At 47.6% G+C, this 19,155-nt stretch overlaps 1 protein-coding gene across 1 annotated transcript in view; it reads left to right on the forward strand.

The window, feature by feature from the left end:
• Positions 1-18,754, forward strand: part of DPP3 (dipeptidyl peptidase 3) — a 35,255-nt gene extending 16,501 nt beyond the window's left edge. The window contains exons 9-17 of the mRNA XM_047070919.1: positions 2,810-3,004; positions 3,201-3,313; positions 3,647-3,739; positions 5,116-5,178; positions 5,274-5,398; positions 5,508-5,628; positions 6,705-6,884; positions 15,055-15,217; positions 18,233-18,754. Of these exons, the coding sequence (XP_046926875.1) occupies positions 2,810-3,004; positions 3,201-3,313; positions 3,647-3,739; positions 5,116-5,178; positions 5,274-5,398; positions 5,508-5,628; positions 6,705-6,884; positions 15,055-15,217; positions 18,233-18,405 (1,226 nt within the window). The 3' untranslated portion in view covers positions 18,406-18,754. The remainder of the gene's footprint in view (positions 1-2,809; positions 3,005-3,200; positions 3,314-3,646; positions 3,740-5,115; positions 5,179-5,273; positions 5,399-5,507; positions 5,629-6,704; positions 6,885-15,054; positions 15,218-18,232) is intronic.
• Positions 18,755-19,155: the final 401 nt, after the last annotated feature.

Raw genomic sequence — 19,155 nt, forward strand, 5'->3', positions numbered from 1 at the left:
ATCGTCCCATGAGAATTGCTATCCTCACTGTACAGAGGTGGTTACAGAGGTTGGTGAGTGGCTAAGCCTGGAACCTCGGCTCTGAGCCACTTTGCTGTTCTGCCTTTGCTGTCTGGTCCAGAGCCCAGCTTTGCCGCTCACCGGCTGTGTGACCTCCCCAGCTGTGTAAACCCAGAGATGAGCATCCCTCACTCCCTTTCAGGTGTCGTGGGAAGTGAGGTATTCTATGTAGGCTGTCAACGCAATGCCAGGCACAGGAAAGGTGCTGGGTGAGTGGGAGCATAATTAACATCATGATTGTGAACTTGACTTGGCTGCTGTCATCCCAGGGCAGGTGGGAAGCTGCCTTAGCCTCCATGTCTATGCCCATATCCCCAGGCATCCAGCCTGAGGATTTAGACTTCTGTGCCAAGCCTTATCCTCCCCAGCCCCTGGAGATAGAGTCTGAAGCACCCAGCTGCTAGAAGCCAGAGAGATTAGCGTGGGAGGAGAGAGGAAAGCCCCAACAGCCCCTGGGGGCAGCTTAGATCTGAGCTCGTAGATGCAGGCCGAGGGGGCAGGTGATGCAGGTACCAGAGGGGAGGACAGGTGTGTGCACCTGCAGCTTCTGTGCCTGGGTCCTGATTCTCCAGGCCTCTCTCAGGGTCAAGACCCCAGAATCTCCTAAGCAGCCTTGATCTCAGAGGCTCCCCTTTTTACCCCAGTTCATTGTGATTATTAGAAAACTAGTCCATGTTCGTGGTCACAAATTTTGAAAGTAGAGGAAAAGAAATCATCTGTGATTACACCCACCTCAAGGTTAAAATTGGGAATGTACATTGTGATTTTCATTTTTATATAGAGCTGTAAATGTTTCAAAATGTGTGTGGGGGGATTTAAAAATCCATGTTTGTTGTAAGTAATTGGAACAATACCTAAGTATGTAGGATACAGTGTGAAATTTCCCCCTTGACACTCCTCTCCAGAGGTCACCACTGTTCACAGTTCACTAAAGGTCTTTCCAGAGCTTTGTTTAAGCGCACGCGCGCACACACACACACACACACACACACACACACACACACACACACACAACTTTTAATTCGTCCAGGTAAATGAGGTCATGCTGTATATATTGTTCTGCCACTTGCTTTTTTTACTGAATGTTTTGGATATCTTTTCAAATCAGTATGTATCGACCTACCATGTTCTTTTTATCTTTTTTATTTTTATTTTTTATCATTAAAAAAATTTTTTTAATGTTTATTTCTTTTTGAGAGAGAGAAAGACAGAGTGCAAGCAGGGGAGGGGCAGAGAGAGAGAGACAGAGAGAGAGAGAGAGAGAGAGAGAGAGAGACAGAATCTGAAGCAGGCTCCAGGCTCCAAGCTGTCAGCACAGAGCCTGACTCGGGGCTCAAACTCACGAACCATGATGTCATGACCTGAGCCAAAGTCGGATGCTCAACTGACTGAGCCACTCAGGCGCCCCAATATTCTTTTCACTTTTACTTATTTATTTTTTTAAGTAGGCTCCACACCCAACGTGGATCTTGAACTCACGACCCAAAGATCAAGAGTCACATGCTCTACCAACTGAGCCAGCCAGGCTCCCCCCATGTTCTTTTCAGTAGCTGCATAATATTATAATTTCCCATGACATTCAATATTGTGCTACATGTCTAACAGTTACATGGTGTGCCATCATATAGCCACCCCCTAATTTATTTAACCAGTCCCTGAGATTGCTTTTTCTTCTTTGCTATTTTATTATATTTTTTAAAAAATTTTTTAGCTTTTATTTATTTTTGAGAGACAGAAAGAGACAGAGCATGAATGGGGGAGGAGCAGAGAGAGAAGGAGACACAGAATCCGAAGCAGGCTCCAGGCTCTGAGCTGTCAGCACAGACCCCGATGCGGGGCTTGAACCCACGAACCCGTGAGATCATGACCCAAGCTGAAGTCAGACGCCTCACTGACTGAGCCACCCAGGTGCCCCTCTTTGTTATTTTAATCATCCCAGCTTTCTGGCCTGGTGTCAATTCCACCTGACAGAGTGGCTCCAGACAGGGAGGCTTCGTCCAGTCTAACCCTTGGCCAAGTTAATCCATTCTTTGCAAGAGCCTGACCAGGCAGTAGTCTAGGCCGGTCCTTTCCAAGGTATAGGTCATGCAGGGTTAACACGAATTACACCATGAAGGGTTCAGTGCTAAGCAGCAAGGAGTCTTGCCTACAGGACTCTTCAGTACCTCTAATATGCAAACGTACATTAGGAATCTCTAAGAAGTTAGTGATAGAGCATATAGTGGTATCCAAACTTATTTAACCAGGAAGCTCTTTCTTTATGAAGGCCTTTATAGAAACAGCATTTTATGGAGTACAACTTTAGAAACTGTGCTTTAAGCTGGGAACTCCTAGCTTAAAAACTCCTTTTTAATTCTAAAAGGATCAGCCCCAGCCCTCCTGCATAGCAGCCTCACCGTGCAAGTCAGATGCTCTAGCCATGCAGGACAGCTCAGTTTCTCCAAAAAGAAGAGCATCTTTTTTTGTTCATGCAGTCCCTTCCACTGGGAATCCGATCCTTTACCCACCGCCCCCTATGTGCTCCCCGCGATCTCCTTTAAGATCCGTCTCAGGTGTTACCCACTGAAGCCTTCTCCTTACAGCCCACCCACCCCAGTGACCTCCACGAAGGCAGGGCCAGGCCTGGGTCACTGTTCTCCCCACTGGCCGGCAAAGGGTATTGCACACAGCAGGCATTCAATACGTGCGTGATGGCTGGAAGTGGGGTATAGGATCCCTGCCAGCCCACAGCCCTCCTCCTTCCCTGCAGGCTTTGTGGCCATGGTGAACAAGGCCATGAGTGCCAAGTTTGAGTGTCTGGTGGCAAGCGCAGAACAGCTGCTGAAGGAGCTGCCCTGGCCCCCCGCCTTCGAGAAGGACAAGTTCCTCAGCCCCGACTTCACCTCCCTGGATGTTCTCACCTTCTCTGGCTCTGGCATCCCTGCTGGCATCAACATCCCCAACTGTGAGCTTCCTCAGGCCCCTGAAGCCATCACGGTATCCCCCCTGAGCCTCCAGGGTCACCCCTCCCCCTCACACACACACCCTGGCCACATGCTGCCCTAATCAGTTCTCCATCGCAGCCTGGTCCCCTTGTCTCGACTCCTTGTCTGTGGCCTTGATTTTTGCCCCTCTCCCGGTTCCCTCCCCGCCTTCTCCAGATGACGACCTAAGGCAGACGGAAGGCTTTAAGAACGTGTCACTGGGGAACGTGCTGGCTGTGGCCTACGCTACACAGCGGGAGAAGCTTACCTTCCTGGAGGAGGATGACAAGGTGGGCACTGGCAGCCCAAGGGTCTGGGTTGGGCCTGGCCTGACCTCAGCTGACACGGGAAGGCAGAGGGGTCCTGGGCAGGGAGAGGAAAGAACAGGGCCAACCACTTCCCAGCCTGGTGGCCCCATGACTTGGCCTGTTTGCTCACCTGTCGAACAGTGGAGGCAATTCCTTCCTCCTGGGTTGTTGCAAGGGTGAGGTGGGCCATGCGGTGCCCTGCGCAGAGCCTGGCATAAAGTAGACGGCGGGCCCTCTGCCTGGCAGCAGGGGCATTAGTGGCTTTGCGGCTGTGGTGGGGCGGCAGACAGCGTGGGTCTCTACTTGCCTTGGCAGGACCTGTACATCCGCTGGAAGGGGCCCTCCTTTGATGTGCAGGTGGGACTGCACGAGCTGCTGGGACACGGCAGCGGCAAGCTCTTTGTGCAGGTGAGAACGCGCCTGCAGCTCCCCTCCCCCGGGATCAACTCCACCCTGGATGAGTCTGCTTCAGTCTTTGCGCTCAGGGGTTCCGGGTTAGCTGGGGAAAATGGCCCCTTAATGAGGGGAGTTCCTATCTCTCCCTCCCCTAAGATGTCCCAGGAGCCTCAGGGGTGCAGGGCCCGCAGGACAGTCCAGCTGTGGTCTGAACAGGAAGACTTGCGAGGCTCAGGCCAGGGAAGCCTGCCCTGGGGGTGTGACTCAGATAGCCCCAGGGACAGGGAGGCTGCGAGGGGCAGTCTCTGGATGCGCCCAGTCCTGAGGCTGCAGCATGGTCTGTCTTTGTTCTACTTACTGTTCCCTGGAGCCTGTACCTCTCCAGGTATTACAGGGAGTCACTTCTCCCCAGGGCAGCCCCTTCCTGCCAGCCGGCCAGAATGGCTGGAGCCCCTTTGACAACCACTCAGGGAGTATGGAGAAGACAGACAGCCTTTCTGTCAGGCTGAGAAGAGCCCATCCTGGACTGCTAGCATGGAACTGCACAAATGAGATGACCAGAGGCGGCTGGGGCCAGGACATTGGAGGGAGCGGGGTTCTGGGTTGGGCCTGTGCCCTGTGAGTTGGGGCACCTCACTGAGTGGGGAGGGGCTGGAGGTCAGGAGGATCCAGAGAGCAGCTAGTGGGGACAGCAGCCTGGCATTGGGCCCTGTCCAGGCTTTGAAGTCACAGGGAAATGTGGATAAATGTGGCCACACTATGTCCTTGGATAAGTCAGTTCTCCTTAGTGAGCCTCATTTGGCCCATCTGCAAAACAGGGACCCTGACTCCTACCACATGGGCTATTGTGAGGAATAAAAGCAAAGCCCTTGGGCTTGCCTGATGCGGTAGGCCCTCTGAAAATAGGTGTTATTGTTGAGATAGTGTGCACGAAGGTTATGTGCTCTGATTCCACTTTGGGGCTGAGAGTCTCTGAGCCTCAGTTTCCTCCTCTGTGGATGAGGGTGATAGGACCTCCCTCGGGGGTGGGGGGGCAGTTATGAGGAATAAACGGCAGGTGCATAAAAGACACTTGGCACACGGAGTGGATAGCTTACTTGAGGCAGAGAATCACAGGCTGTGGGCTCTTCCAGCGTGGCAAGGGGCTGGGAAACACATAGGGGGGCAGCAGCCAAGCTTTCTGGCCCACCCACTGATACATATCTGGGGTCTGGAGATCCTGGGTCTGGGTTTTCAAGTGACTGGGGGTTCTGAGAGGGCAGCCAGTGTCACAGGACTCAGGTTTGGAGGCAGCAGCGTGCGGATGGCCCTTGAATCCCCGGGCTGAAGTCCTGGGCTGGGGCAGAGGCAGCTTTCCCTCATTGCCTCCTGTCATGACCCTTCTGCAGGATGAAAAAGGAGCATTTAACTTTGACCAGGAAACAGTGATCAACCCAGAGACGGGGGAGCAGGTGAGGGCGGCCTCGGTGGAGCCCCAGGGTGCTGGGCTGGGCATGGCTGGGGGAGCAGCTGCCCCTAAGCCTGCTTCCTGGGCCTCCTCTCCCAGATTCAGAGCTGGTACCGGAGCGGGGAGACCTGGGACAGCAAGTTCAGCACCATCGCCTCTAGCTATGAAGAATGCCGGGCTGAAAGCGTGGGCCTCTACCTCTGCCTCAACCCCCAAGTGCTGGAGTATGAGCACCAGGCATGGGGGGTGGGACGGAGGGTGTGCTGGCCGAGGGGTGGGTCAAAACCCAGGCAGCCTCTGACTGGCCCTGCCACCACCCTGTCCCTCCACCAGGATCTTTGGCTTTGAGGGGGCTGATGCGGAAGATGTGATCTATGTGAACTGGCTCAACATGGTTCGGGCCGGGCTGCTCGCTCTGGAGTTCTACACCCCTGAGGTGTCTAGCTGGAGACAGGTAAGGACCAAGGTCAGGATTCTAGGTGTAGGGATTGGACAACCATATCTACCTACAAGTTACATGAACTGGGTTTAATCCCAGACTCTACTGCCTATGGTCAGGGGTGGGGAGGGGGGTGGGGAGGGTAAGTCACACTGCTGTGAGCCTCAGTGTCCCTGTCTGTGCAATGGGAGTAATAATCCCCCTGCCCCCTTCTGATGGCAAATCAGATGAGGTGATTTTACTATGACTGCTAATAGTTGACTTGTGTAGGACTTAACTCCGTGCCACACACGTTTCTAAGCACTTTACCTGAATTGACTTATTTGTTCCCAGTGTCAACCCCAGGAGGTAGGTGTGTTATTACTCTCATTGTAGACACGAGGCAATGGAGGCACAAAGAGATTAAGTAACTTGTTGGTAAGTAGCAGAGCCAGGATTCAAATCCAAGCGGTCTGCCTCCAGAGCTTTAGGCTAGACTGGTCAGTTATGAGATGTGTTTCGGAAATAAGGTAAGCAGTAGGGACGTTTTTGAAAGTTATACAAGTATGTTCTAAGGAGGCGATCTTATGTCATCAAAAGAGCACATGTTTTAGAGTCAGGAAACTTAGGTGTAAGTCCTTGCTCTCTGTAACAGCTGTGTGATCCTGAGCAAGTCAGTTCACCTCTCTGGGCCTCTGTTTTGTCATCTGTAAACTGGGGATCCTGATGCTGACTTGGTCCCACTGTTGAATGCAAACAAGATGTGGAGGAGAAGGTGCTTGGTGACCTGGACTGCGCGGGACCCCCGGAGACATCTGCTATCATCAGGGTGGGGTTTGGAGCAGAGAAAGGCATAGGGGTTGGTAAAGGGGAGCACAGGGCTCACGGTTCTGCCTGGGAATGGCCTTCCTATTTCCCAGGAAAGCCTGTCTTCCCTTGTGAGCAGAGAAGGGAGGAAGCATTTAAGGCAGAAAAAGGCCCACGGAATGAGGGAGAATACGATGGTAAGAATTAATTGACAGTTAATGAGCACATACTGTATGTTAGGCCCAAGCTCTTGATATGTCTTCCATCAGGGTTGCAAATGATTCCTTTCTTCTTGGCTCTGGCAGGCCCACATGCAGGCCCGGTTTGTGATCCTGAGGGTCTTGCTGGAGGCTGGCGAGGGACTCGTTACTGTCACTGCCACCACAGGCACTGATGGGCGGCCAGATGCCCGGGTCCGCCTTGACCGCAACAAGATCCGGTCTGTGGGCAAGCCTGCCCTGGAGCGGTTCCTCAGGAGACTTCAGGTAAACAGGGGCCTCTTGCCCTCCAGACTTGCTCTCCAGCACCACCTTGTAGCCTTCCGATCATCCGTTTATTTATTAATTTATTTTTATTTATTTATTCAGTCATTCGACAAGTCTGTATACCGAGTGTTACCACGTGCCAGGCACTGAGATGAAGGGAAGGCTTACTACCGAGAAGGGAAACAATAAACATGTGAACGATTAGTGAATGAGATCATTTCAAATCACGAAAAGACCTGTACAGGCAGTAAAACTTGGTGATGTGATAGCAAGCGAGATTGGAGGGGAAAGGGATGCAGAGCCCCCTTAGCCTGGGTGGTCAAGGAAGGCTTCTTGGAGGAGATGGTATTTAAGCTGGAACTTGAGTGGCAAGGAGGAACCTTGGCTGTGAGAAGATGTGAGAGCAGAAGAAACAGGAAGCACAACGTCTGGTTTGGGGATTGGAATGAGCTTCGTGGGTTGAGGGACAGGAGGAGGCCTGGAGCTTAGTAGGTAAAGGACAGTGGTCAACGTGGCCCTGGCTGCTCTCCCATGTCGGGATGCTTAGAGCCGGGACCTCTGGGGGTTCTGGTGTCAGTATTAACCAGCCGTGTGATTGGGGCAACATGCTCTGCCTTGCTGGGCACCACTTTTCTCATGTGTTAAATGGGATACATTCCCTGCCTCACCTGGCAGGAATCACATGAAACGACATACTGAGATAAAATGTGTTCTCCAAGCCAGCGTGACGTTAGGTGTGGTCCATGGATCACCAGCATCAGCATCACCCAGGAGCAGGCTACAAATGCAGATTCTTGGGCACCACCCCAGACCTGATTCAGAAGTTGTGAGAGCAGGGTCCAGGAATATGCATGTTTACCTGCCTGCTAGGTGAGTCTGACACTCAGCAAAGTTTAAGAGCCACTGAAGGCTCGCTCTTCATGGTGCAGCGACTTCCATTGGAGCGGGGTCCTGCCAGCTTTTTCAACCAGTAGAAGGCCCAGCTTTTCAATTCAGCAAATACCTCTGTGTTTATACTCCTGTCTATTTCCAGAAAGGCATTTTTTCTTCTTTTTTTTTAAAGAACAATGATGTATTATTTTTTTTTTATTATTATTATTTTTAACGTTTATTTATTTTTGAGACAGAGCATGAACGGGGGAGGGTCAGAGTGAGGGAGACACAGAATCCGAAACAGGCTCCAGGCTCTGAGCTGTCAGCACCGAGCCTGACGCGGGGCTCGAACTCACGGACCGCGAGATCATGACCTGAGCCGAAGTCGGCCGCCCAACCGACTGAGCCACCCAAGCGCCCCAAGAAAGGCATTTTTTTAAATAAAAGATATTTGGCCGTTAAAGTAAAATTAGAAATTAAACGTCAGTAGATGCAAAATGCAATATGATGTCTTAGATTCTGGAATAGAAGAAGGCCATTAATGGGACAACTAGTGAAATCTAAATTAGGTCTAGAGTTTAGTTGTTAGTAATGTACCAATTTTGTACAATGTTAACAACAGGAGACGCTGGGCAAGCGGCATATGAGAACTCTTTGTTTTATCTTTGCAGCTTTTCTGCATATCTGAATTATTCCAAAATAGTTTGTTAATAGTAATAATAATAATAACAACAACAACAAGTCACTAGGTGAAGGAGTCAAATCTCCCAAATCCTAGGCCAATATTGAACTGTGACTGAGTATTGAACAAGCACAAAGTGTTCCGTTCTAGGGACTGAACCAGTTCAGTCTCTGTATAAGAGGAATCATTCAGCAGGATGGACAGTGACCTCAGCAATAGTTTTACAGAAGAAACAGAATATGGAAGCATTTCTGGTGTGGCTCTTTGTTTTATTAGCCCCTTAGTAAAAGCCAAGAGCACAGCAAGGAGACCGCAAGCAGGGAAGATGAAGGCATTTCCGTAAGGAGAGGCTTCAGCCGGGGTCACACACACAGTCCATTTTGGCCCACCGTGTATTGTGAAAATTGGCAAGGTTGGGTATAAATCTGTATTTCTGTCTTCTTGGAAGGACTGGCATCAGTAGGCTCAAGTCCCATGTGAACAAGAGGCTGAAACTAAGCAGGAGCCACCATATTTGGACATCTGGGCATGGCAGCACTCTCCAGTTTGCCAGCTCTACTCCCTACTACCTATACCTGCCTTAGTCAGGTTTATGAAACCATCTGCCTCCCACTGGCATCCGTGTTACCAGCTCTCTGGTTTAAGCTCATGGGGTCTGACATGTCAGCTTGGTGAATGTGTGTTCAGTACTTCCGTGTGCTCAGTACTGTTGGGAAGACAGAAAGACAAGATGTTCTCTTTAACTGAGCCCTCAGAGGTCCCCGTTGGTTTTCTTTACTAGAGCTAATAACCTTGTAACCCTGGGTCTAAGAGGAAGAGGCTTACCTGGTGGGAGCCCTAGCAGGAGTCCTACTTTGCCACCTGCAGATCGGCAGAAGTAAGGATCAGACCCACAAAATGTCAGATACTTGGAAAAAAGTCACATGGAACTCCCAGAAATAAACTATCCAGCCAATGAAACTAAAAATAGGCAGGTTAAACAAGTTTTAGATTCAGCTAAAGATAAAAGAAAATATACAGCAGGTAGCACAGAGACAAAGATAGAAATTTTAAAAGAGGGGCGTCTTGGTGGCTCAACTAGTTGAGCATCCAACTCTTGGTTTCAGCTCAGGTCATCTCACAGTACGTTTTTGGGCTCTGCAGTGAGCATGGCGCCTGCTTGAGATTCTGTCTCTCTTCCCCCCCTGTCTCTCTCTCCTGCTCTGCTCTCTTTCTAAACACACACACACACACACACACACACACACACACACAAACAAAAAACTTAAAAAGGAAAAAAAAAAGAAAATTTAGAAGAGAAGTGGAGAGTCATGGGAGACAATGTGAAAAGGTCTAAGGAAGTAAACTGAAACTTTAAGCGGAAAGGAGAGAGAGAGGGAGGGGGAAGACATATTAGAAGAGATAATGGCCGAGAATTTCCTAGAATTGAGTAAAGACCCAATTCATAAGTCCATCAAGTTTTAGAATTCAGGGAGGAGAAGGAAATACATAGAAAATAGAAGGGGAAAAATCACAAATATAAGAGCAGACACAAAGGAGCTGAAATACAACTATGGAGAAGACCAACAAGTCCAAAGTTGATTATTTGAAAAGATAATAAAATCGACAAACATTTGACAAGGTTTGTCAAGAAAAAGAGCGAAGACACAAATAAAAGTAGAAACTTAAAGGGCACATAAGTACAAATATATCAGAAACTTACGTCAATAAAATTCACAACTTTGTTGAAGTGGACAAATTCTTAGACAAATAAAACATACTGAAGTCCACTCACGAGTAGATGACTCGAATGGTCCTTCAGCCATTATAAAAATTAAATCAGTGATCTAAAGTCTTCATACAAAAAATACTAAGAGTTTTATAGGTGAATCCTTCAGAATATTCAAGTAACAGGTGGTATCAATCTTACATAAACTCTTCCAGATAATGGAAAAAGAGAGAATGTTCTCCACCTCATTTTATAATGCTAGTTTGACCTGGATACCAAAGTCAAAGATAGTTCCAAAAAGGAAAATGTAAATACCAAAATTCTAAACAAGATCCTAGCATACCAAATCTAGAAAATACCAACTTGGATTTATCCCAGAAATGCAAGGTTTATTTAGCATTAGAAAATACATTTATGAAAATTGCATATTAACAGATTAAAAGAGAAAAACCACAATCATCTCAATAAATTTAGAAAAACTCTTAAAGACCCTTTATATCCATTTATGATAAAAAAAAAAAAAACCTCTTTAAAAACTCAAGAGTTTAGGGGCGTCTGGATGGCTCGGTTGAGTGTCCGACTTTGGCTCAGGTCATGATCTCGCAGTTTGTGAGTTCAAGCCCCGCATCAGGCTCTGTGCTGACAGCTCAGAGCCTGGAGCCTGCTTCAGATTCCATGTCTCCCTCTCTCTGCCCCTTCCCCACTCATGCTCTAGTGATTCTCAAAATGAATCTCAAATGAATAAACATTTAAATGTTTGAGAATAAACATTATTCTCAAAAATGAATAAACATTTAAGAAAAAAAGATTTAAAAACCCAAAAACTCAAGAGTTGAAAAGAATTTTCTGAACTGATAAAGAATGTTTCAAAAAATGAAAATAGCTGTCAACTGTTGAAACACTACAACACTCCTTTTAAAATCAGAAAGAAGACCAAAATAAAATAAAAAATTAGAAAGAAGGGGCGCCTGGGTGGCGCAGTCGGTTAAGCGTCCAACTTCAGCCAGGTCACGATCTCGCGGTCCGTGAGTTCGAGCCCCGCGTCGGGCTCTGTGCTGACTGCTCAGAGCCTGGAGCCTGTTTCCGATTCTGTGTCTCCCTCTCTCTCTGCCCCTCGCCCGTTCATGCTCTGTCTCTCTCTGTCTCAAAAAAAATAAATAAACGTTGAAAAAAAAATTTAAAAAAATTAGAAAGAAGACAGAAATGCTCCCTATTTCCACTTCTGATCAACAATTTACTGAAGGTCTTAGGTTTTGGAAGGAAACGAGAAGAAAAATGTAAAGTTTAGGCATTCAAAAGGAAGAAACAAAACTCTTTGTTGCAAATGATATGACTAGGCAAGCCAAACAAATCTACAAATTGTTGAAATTAATAAAGAGTTTCACAGGGTTGAATAAAGTCCCAAGAGGGTTTTTCATGGAACTTGACAAGCTGATTGCAAAATTTAGATGGAAGCATAAATGATTATGATGAAGAGCCAAGGCAGTCCTGAAGCAAAACCGGTTGGGGGACTCATTCCATCAGATACCAAAATTTATTCTAAGATTATTAAGTTCATTATAGCCCTAGGGCAGGAATAGACAAACTGACCAGTGGAATGAACCAAGAACCAGGCATTGACTCTCGTAGATGATAGAAGGGACACGGTAGGCCACTGGAGAAGGGAGGGACCATTTAATAAGTCATGCTGAGACGACAGGTTCTCCTTATGGAGAGCCAAACTGGATTTCTACCTTCTGCAATACATAGTCAACACCACGAGATTAAAGTCTTACATAGGAAAGGCAAAATTTTAAACTGGGAGAAGAATATCTTTATGACCTCATAGTGAAGGAGAATTTCTCTAAGCACAAGAAGCACCAGCTATCAGGGAGAAGATCGGTCCTTTTAACTACATTCAAAATAGCTTTGGGATGCCTGGGTGGCCCAGTTGGTTAAGCGTCTGACTCTTGGTTTCGGCTCAAGTCGTGATCTCACAGTTAGTGGGTCAGGCTCCACACAGATAGTGCAGAGCCTGCTTGGGATTCTCTCTCTCCCTCTCTCTCTGCCCCTCCCCACCTGAAAATAAATAAATAAAAACTTTAAAAAGTAATTGGCTTTTATTGGAGAACCTGGCTGGCTAAGTCAGTGGAGGGTGAGGCTGTTGATCTCAGTATTGTAAATTCAAGCACCATGTTGGGTGTAGAGATTATTTTAAAAAATAAAACCTCTAGGGGCTCCTGGGTGGCTCAGTATGTTAAAAGTCTGACTTTTGGGGCGCCTGGGTGGCGCAGTCGGTTAAGCGTCCGACTTCAGCCAGGTCATGATCTCACGGTCCGTGAGTTCGAGCCCCGCGTTGGGCTCTGGGCTGATGGCTCAGAGCCTGGAGCCTGTTTCCAATTCTGTGTCTCCCTCTCTCTCTGCCCCTCGCCCGTTCATGCTCTGTCTCTCTCTGTCCCAAAAATAAATAAACGTTGAAAAAAAAATTAAAAAAAAAAAATAAATAAATAAAAGTCTGACTTTTGATTTCAGCTCAGGTCATGATCTCACAGTTCATGGGGTCAAGTCCCACTGTCTACACAGAGCCTGCTTAGGATTCTGTCTCCCTCTCTATGCCCTTCCACTGCATGCATGCGCTCTGTCTCTGTCTCAAAATAAATGAATAAACATTTAAAAGTTAAAAAATAAGGTAAATTTAAATTAAAAATTAAATCTTTAAGATTAAACTAAAAACACAAATAAAAGGGACACCTGGATGGCTTAGTCGGTTGAGTGTCCAATTTTGGCTCAGGTCAATCTCGCAGTTTGTGGCTTCAAACCCTGTGTCGGGCTCTGTTCCGACAGCTCAGGGCTTGGAGCCTGCTTTGGATTCTGTGTCTCCCTCTCTCTCTCTGCCTCTTCCGTGCTCACATTCTGTCTCTCTCTCTCAAAAATAAATAAACATTAAAAAATTAAAAAAAAATAGCTTTTACTCATCAAAAGTTACCATAAATAATGTGAGAAGATGAATCTTAAACTAAGATAGGGTATTTACCACATATGTATTAACAAAAGGTTAGTATTTAAATAAATAAAGAACTTAAAAAAAAAAAAAGGTGAAGAAAGGACAACCCAACACAAAAATAAGCAAAATTCATGAACTGGAGAGGAAAATGAATGATACATCAACTTATGGGAAGACGTTCAACCTCTTGAGCAATCAGGAAAGCACAGCTTAAACCACATGAGGTTTATACCACTAGCTTGGCAAAAATGAAGAACTGCCAACACCAGCTGGGTATACCAGGTGGTCAGGACTGCCAGCCACTGTTTCTGGGAGCATTGCCTGGTCCAACAACTTTGGAGAACAAGGTGGGCTCATCTAAGATTGAGCATTCCCCTGACCTCTAGACAAATGATTCTCCTAGAGAAACCTGCATCTGTTCATTCTGTTCAGCAGGAGATACAAAGGGTGTCAACAGCGGTGCCAAATGGCAAACAGCACAAGCTGCCCATCAGCATGGGAAGAGATTAAATTGTTTGTGTTTATAAGTGGAATACTGGACAGCAGTGAGATGGGTGAACTATAGCTACAGATGAATCTCAGACATAAATTGAGCAGAAAAAGCAAATCATAGGACATAAGCCAAAGTTAAAATAACATGGTTGAGAGCAGAATTTAGGGAACACAGGGAAACGATAAGCACAGAATTGGGGACTATATCCTCAGACAGGAAGCCCCAGGATGCAGTCAAGAAGGGAGCTAACTTGGGGTGCCTGGCTGGCTCAGTCGGGTAGAGCATGTGACTCTTGATGGCATAAGTTAGCCCCATGCTGGGCATAGAGCCTACTTAATTTTTAAAAATTGGGGCATCTGAGTGGCTTAGTCAGTTGGGTGTCCAACTTCAGCTTAGGTCATGATCTTGCGGTTTGTGGGTTTGAGCCCTGCATCAGGCTCCATGCTGACAGCTTAGAGCCTGGAGCCTGCTTTGGATTCTGTGTCTCTCTTTCTCTGACCCTCCCCTGCTCATGCCCTGTCTCTTCTCTCTCAAAAAATAAATAAACATAAAAAAAAATTTTTTTTTTTTTGGTGTGGGGACACCTGCGTCAGTTAAATGTCTGACTCTTGATTTCAGCTCAGGTCATGATCTTATGGTTCATGGGTTTGAGCCTCACATCAGGTTCCATGCTGATGGTGCAGAGCCTGCTTGGGATTCTCTCTTTCTCCCTCTCTCTCTGTCCCTCCCCTGCTCATGTGCATGCTCTCTCTCTCTCTCTCAAAAATAAATACTTTTTTAAAAATTTAATTTTTGGGGCGCCTGGGTGGCGCAGTCGGTTGAGCGTCCGACTTCAGCCAGGTCACGATCTCGCGCTCCGTGAGTTCGAGCCCCGCGTCGGGCTCAGGGCTGATGGCTCGGAGCCTGGAGCCTGTTTCCAATTCTGTGTCTCCCTCTCTCTCTGCCCCTCCCCCATTCATGCTCTGTCTCTCTCTGTCCCAAAAATAAATAAAAAACGTTGAAAAAAAAAATTAAAAAAAAAAATTTAATTTTTTTAAAAAAAGGAAGGAGCTAAGTCAAGCTGGGTGCTGGTTGCATGGGTGTCTTATTATTTTTTATAACCTATGTATTGTTTATGACCCATATGTTATAACCTAATATATATACTATATATTTTGTGTATGTGAAATAAAAAAAAAAAAGTGATGGTAATGCTTTCTCTGTCCACAGCTCAAATGAGACAACCAAATGAGAAATACTCGCTTCACTTTACTGGGCACTTACTATGAGCTAAGCCCTTGATCTACATTTCTCACATATTCAGCACAGTAACACCACGAGAGAGCAGATACTGTCCAGGGCTGGGCACAGTTGGCTGCAGCCCCTGGCAAAGCCCCATGGATGCAGGGGAGGTGTCTGTCATAGGTACTGACTCTTCCTGCCTTCCCACAGGTGTTGAAGTCCACGGGAGATGTGGCCGGAGGCCGGGCCCTGTATGAGGGGTACGCAGCAGTCACTGATGCACCCCCTGAGTGCTTCCTCACCCTCAGGGATACCGTGCTGCTCCGCAAGGAATCTCGGAAGCTCATTGTTCAGCCCAACACTCGTCTTGAAGGTAACAGACTGCTGAGCCTCCTTTGATGGGGGGCCATTCAGGGCCCCATGAGAGACGAGGCCTGGAACCAATCCCTGGGCTCAGGCTACCTGAAGTGACTCCTGCCTCTCTCCCTCCCTGCCACAGTCAAACCCCAGGCCAAACCTCAGGCCAAAACCCCAGGCCAAAATCCCAGGCCAAAACCCCAGGCCAAACCCCAGACCAAACCCCAGGCCAAAACCTCAGCATCTACCACCTCCCTGCTACACACACGGTTGTGCTGCTTATAAGACAGTGACTGGAGGTTTGAGGAAGGCCAGCAGAGCAGGGGCTAGTGGAACAGACAGACTTCAAGCTTATGGGAGGCCAGGAATAGTCCTGGAGAATCAGGCCTCTCGGTGCCTGGGGATGAGGAGAGGTCAGGGCAGGCAGTGAGTTGGAACCCTGCAGGCCGGTGGAACTCTGGGGACAATGTGACTCTGTAGAGCCCAGCAGAGAGATCAGCAGCCCCATGGTCCCTCTCCCTCCTCAAATGATAATCCTGTTTCCAGAAGCCTTACCCTGTCTGCACTGCACTTGTACCTGTTGTATTAGAGGCCCCTGGGGTCCCAGCCCGCTGCTGCATTCACTTTCCGCTCCCCTCCTGACCCATCGTTCCTGACTCCTGTCACATGAGTTAGTGCCATACAGTGGTTACCACATGGGCTTCAGAGCTGTTCTGTGACCTTGGCCTAATCATTTAACCTCTCTTGGCTTGGGTGTCTTCAGTCATAGAGCCAGTGTTCGTTGTGTGCTGACACTGTAGTAAACCTAAATTAAGTACTCTCTTCAAGCTCTTAGTGCTTTCCTTGGATTAACCCTTTAAATCCTGACCATAGCAGTGCCTGGCTGGCTCTTGAGGTCATGAGTTCAAGTCCCACTTTGGGCATAGAGCTTACTTAAAAAATAAAATAAAAATAAATCCTCACACCATAACCCAATGAGGTAGGTATTATCCCCACTTTACAGTTAAGAAAACAAGCACAGAGACTAAATTGTTCAAGGCTTACAGCTCTTTACTGGAAGAACCAAGAGCCGAATTAAGAGTGCTCCTCACTACCAGAGTCATGGGCAGTCGTGAAGGCTAAATGAAATAATTACCTCCGACTGGCAAGGAAAACACATTTAAGAGCCTTATTTCCAACTCTTCACGCTGCACTCCAGAGGCTCCAGGCGATTTGGCCTGGACCCCTAGCAGGCCTCTGGGACCCCTCTTCCCTGACTCACTGGCCTCCAGGTTCATGGCCTTTCCATTTCTCCAGCCCCCTGAGCTTGCCCCCTGAGGCTGCCATAGCCTTTGCACTCAATGTTTCCTCTGCTGGGTACAGTCCTCCCCCGACCTTTGGTTGGTCCTTCTTGTCATTTTGGTCTCTGTTAAAATGGCACCTCCTGGGAGAGGCTGTCCTTGACCCCTCAATCTAAAGTGATTCCTTCATGCACTGTCACTCTTTGCTATTTTCCTTGCCTGCCTTGCCTCCATGTCAGCGAAAATGGCATACCCCCAGCAAGTAGCTAGTATAGGGCCTGGCACACAGGAGCTGCTCAATGCATGTCAAATGAGTAATCATGCCAGACACATAATAAATGCTCATTACAACAGCATTGCTCTGCTTGTCCAGCCCTATGTGGGCCCTTGGGGATGGAGCAATGAATCAGACCCAGGCCCTTGCCTCAAGAGTTCACAGTCCATTAGGAATAAGGCCTAGAGAGAAATGATCACACCCAGGGAGTGTTAATAAGCACCCAAGAGGCCCAAACGGTGATCTGAACACTTAGAGAAGGTCACATTCACCTTCAGGGGAATCGGTGAAGCTTCTGGGGAGGAAGTGGTTAAACTAAGCCTGAAGAGCAGGTTGGATTTTCAAAGATATGGTGGTGGTGGTGGTGGTGACTAACTTTTGAGGACTTTTATGTGGCAGTCACTGGGTAAAAACTTCCTGTGATTAACTCCCAGCAACCCACTGAGGAAGTTATTACCCCTATTGAGACACAGAGGAGCTGTGTATTTGTCTGAGGTCAACAGTTAGTGGGTGGCAGAACCAGGATTTGAACATGGGCTGTCTGAACCCAAAGCCTGTGGTATTAGCTACATACACCCCGCAATGCCACAAGAGCACAACAAGGTTCTATGAGTGGTAAAGCATTGGAAGTATGTTGGAGGGAAATTCTTCCCATGAGTACTCAGGGGACCCCCAGAACAGCCCGTGAGTTAAATGGGTGCCCTTTTAACTCTGATGGGTTCAGAGATAACGATGCTAGTGATACCTAGCACTTGTTGGGCATTTACTCCATGCCTTATCATATTTATCTTTTCATTTTAGAGAGAGAGTGCACAAGTGGGGGAGAGGGGCAGAGGGAGAGAGAGAGAATCTTAAGCAGGCTCCATGCTAAGCATGGAGACTGACATGGGGCGCAATCCCATGACCCTGGGATCATGACCTGAGCAAAGTCAGATGCTCAACCGACTGAGCCACCCAGGTACTCCTGTGCATTGTTGTATTTAGTCACCATAGCTTCTTGAGAGAAGAGGTACTATGCTCATTCCCATTTTATAGACGAGGAAAGTGAGGCTTAGAGAGCTTGTGAAATTTTCCCAAGGTCCCACAGTAGTCAGAGATGAAGCAGTTGCTGGACTGTAAGCTTTTGGAGGTCAAGGACTATCTGTTTAACCTAACATGGCACTAGAGTATATACTCATTAAGTGAATGAATGAATGAATGAATGAGTGAATGAGTGCAGCAATTTATTGACTACTCCCCCTTTAACACTTCCTTCTTAATAGAGTTATTGACTCTCCCCCTTTAGAGTCAATTTATTGACTACTTCCCCTTTAACACTTTCTTCTTCATAGAGTTATTATAAGGATTAAATTAGATAATAAAACACCGAGCACGATTCTTGGCACCTGGTAACTACCTGCTTCTATGATTATGATTATCTGCTTCCCTATTAAGACCTTTCCCTGTTGCTGTTTTTTTTTTTTATCCTCCTCCCCAGGCTCAGAAGTGCAGCTCCTCGAGTATGAGGCCTCGGCTGCTGGTCTCATCCAATCCTTCTCTGAGCGCTTCCCAGAGGACGGGCCCGAGTTGGAGGAGATCCTCACCCAACTGGCCACAGCTGATGCCCGGTTCTGGAAGTGCCCCAGTGAGGCCCCATCTGGCCAGGCTTGAGACCGATTTATGCAGCTCCTCCCTCAACTCCATCAAACCACGTGTATGCTAGGGGAGGAGCAGGAGCTCAGACCTTGGTGCTACCTCAGCCGAGGGTGGTGACACTAACCTCTTCCATTTGTCAGCACTTTCCAGTTTACCAAGTGCTTCTCCTGTGTTATCTCATTTGATCTGCACTGCCCTTGGTAGAGTGGGCAAGGCCAGGCTCCTTATTCTGCTTGCCAAGTGAGGGAATGGAAGTTGTGAGAAGTGACCTGTCTAGATCCTGCAGGACTCAAAACCTCTCCCAATCCAGTGCTCTTCATGTATTACTTTTATAACCAGAAAAATAAATATTAGAAACAACCACCATCTTTGTGATCTGTGTGAATCCTTGCGTTTGCCTCACTTCTCATTTGTTCCCAGGAGGGTAACGGGAGCCCTGGGGAAGGGAAGGAAGGTCAGTTTTAGGCTCCCCTCTACAATAGGATTTTGATATCACCTCTAGATGGTACAAGACAAACACAAAGAGGAACACAGAACCATTTTTGCAGTCCTCCTTTGTGGCATTTCCTGTATTTTAAAATATTACAGGAGGGGCGCCTGGGTGGCTCAGTCGGTTAAGCATCTGACTTCAGCTCAGGTCATGATCTCGCCATCCGTGAGTTCGAGCCCCGCGTCGGGCTCTGTACTGATGGTTCAGTGCCTGGAGCCTGTTTCCGATTCTGTGTCTCCCTCTCTCTCTGACCCTCCCCCTGTTTATGCTCTGTC

Source organism: Lynx rufus, unplaced genomic scaffold (assembly GCF_022079265.1).
Source record: "Lynx rufus isolate CCGP_SWC_20201006 ecotype Redwood Valley unplaced genomic scaffold, mLynRuf1.p SCAF_9, whole genome shotgun sequence".
In the NCBI taxonomy this organism is placed as follows: domain Eukaryota; kingdom Metazoa; phylum Chordata; class Mammalia; order Carnivora; family Felidae; genus Lynx; species Lynx rufus.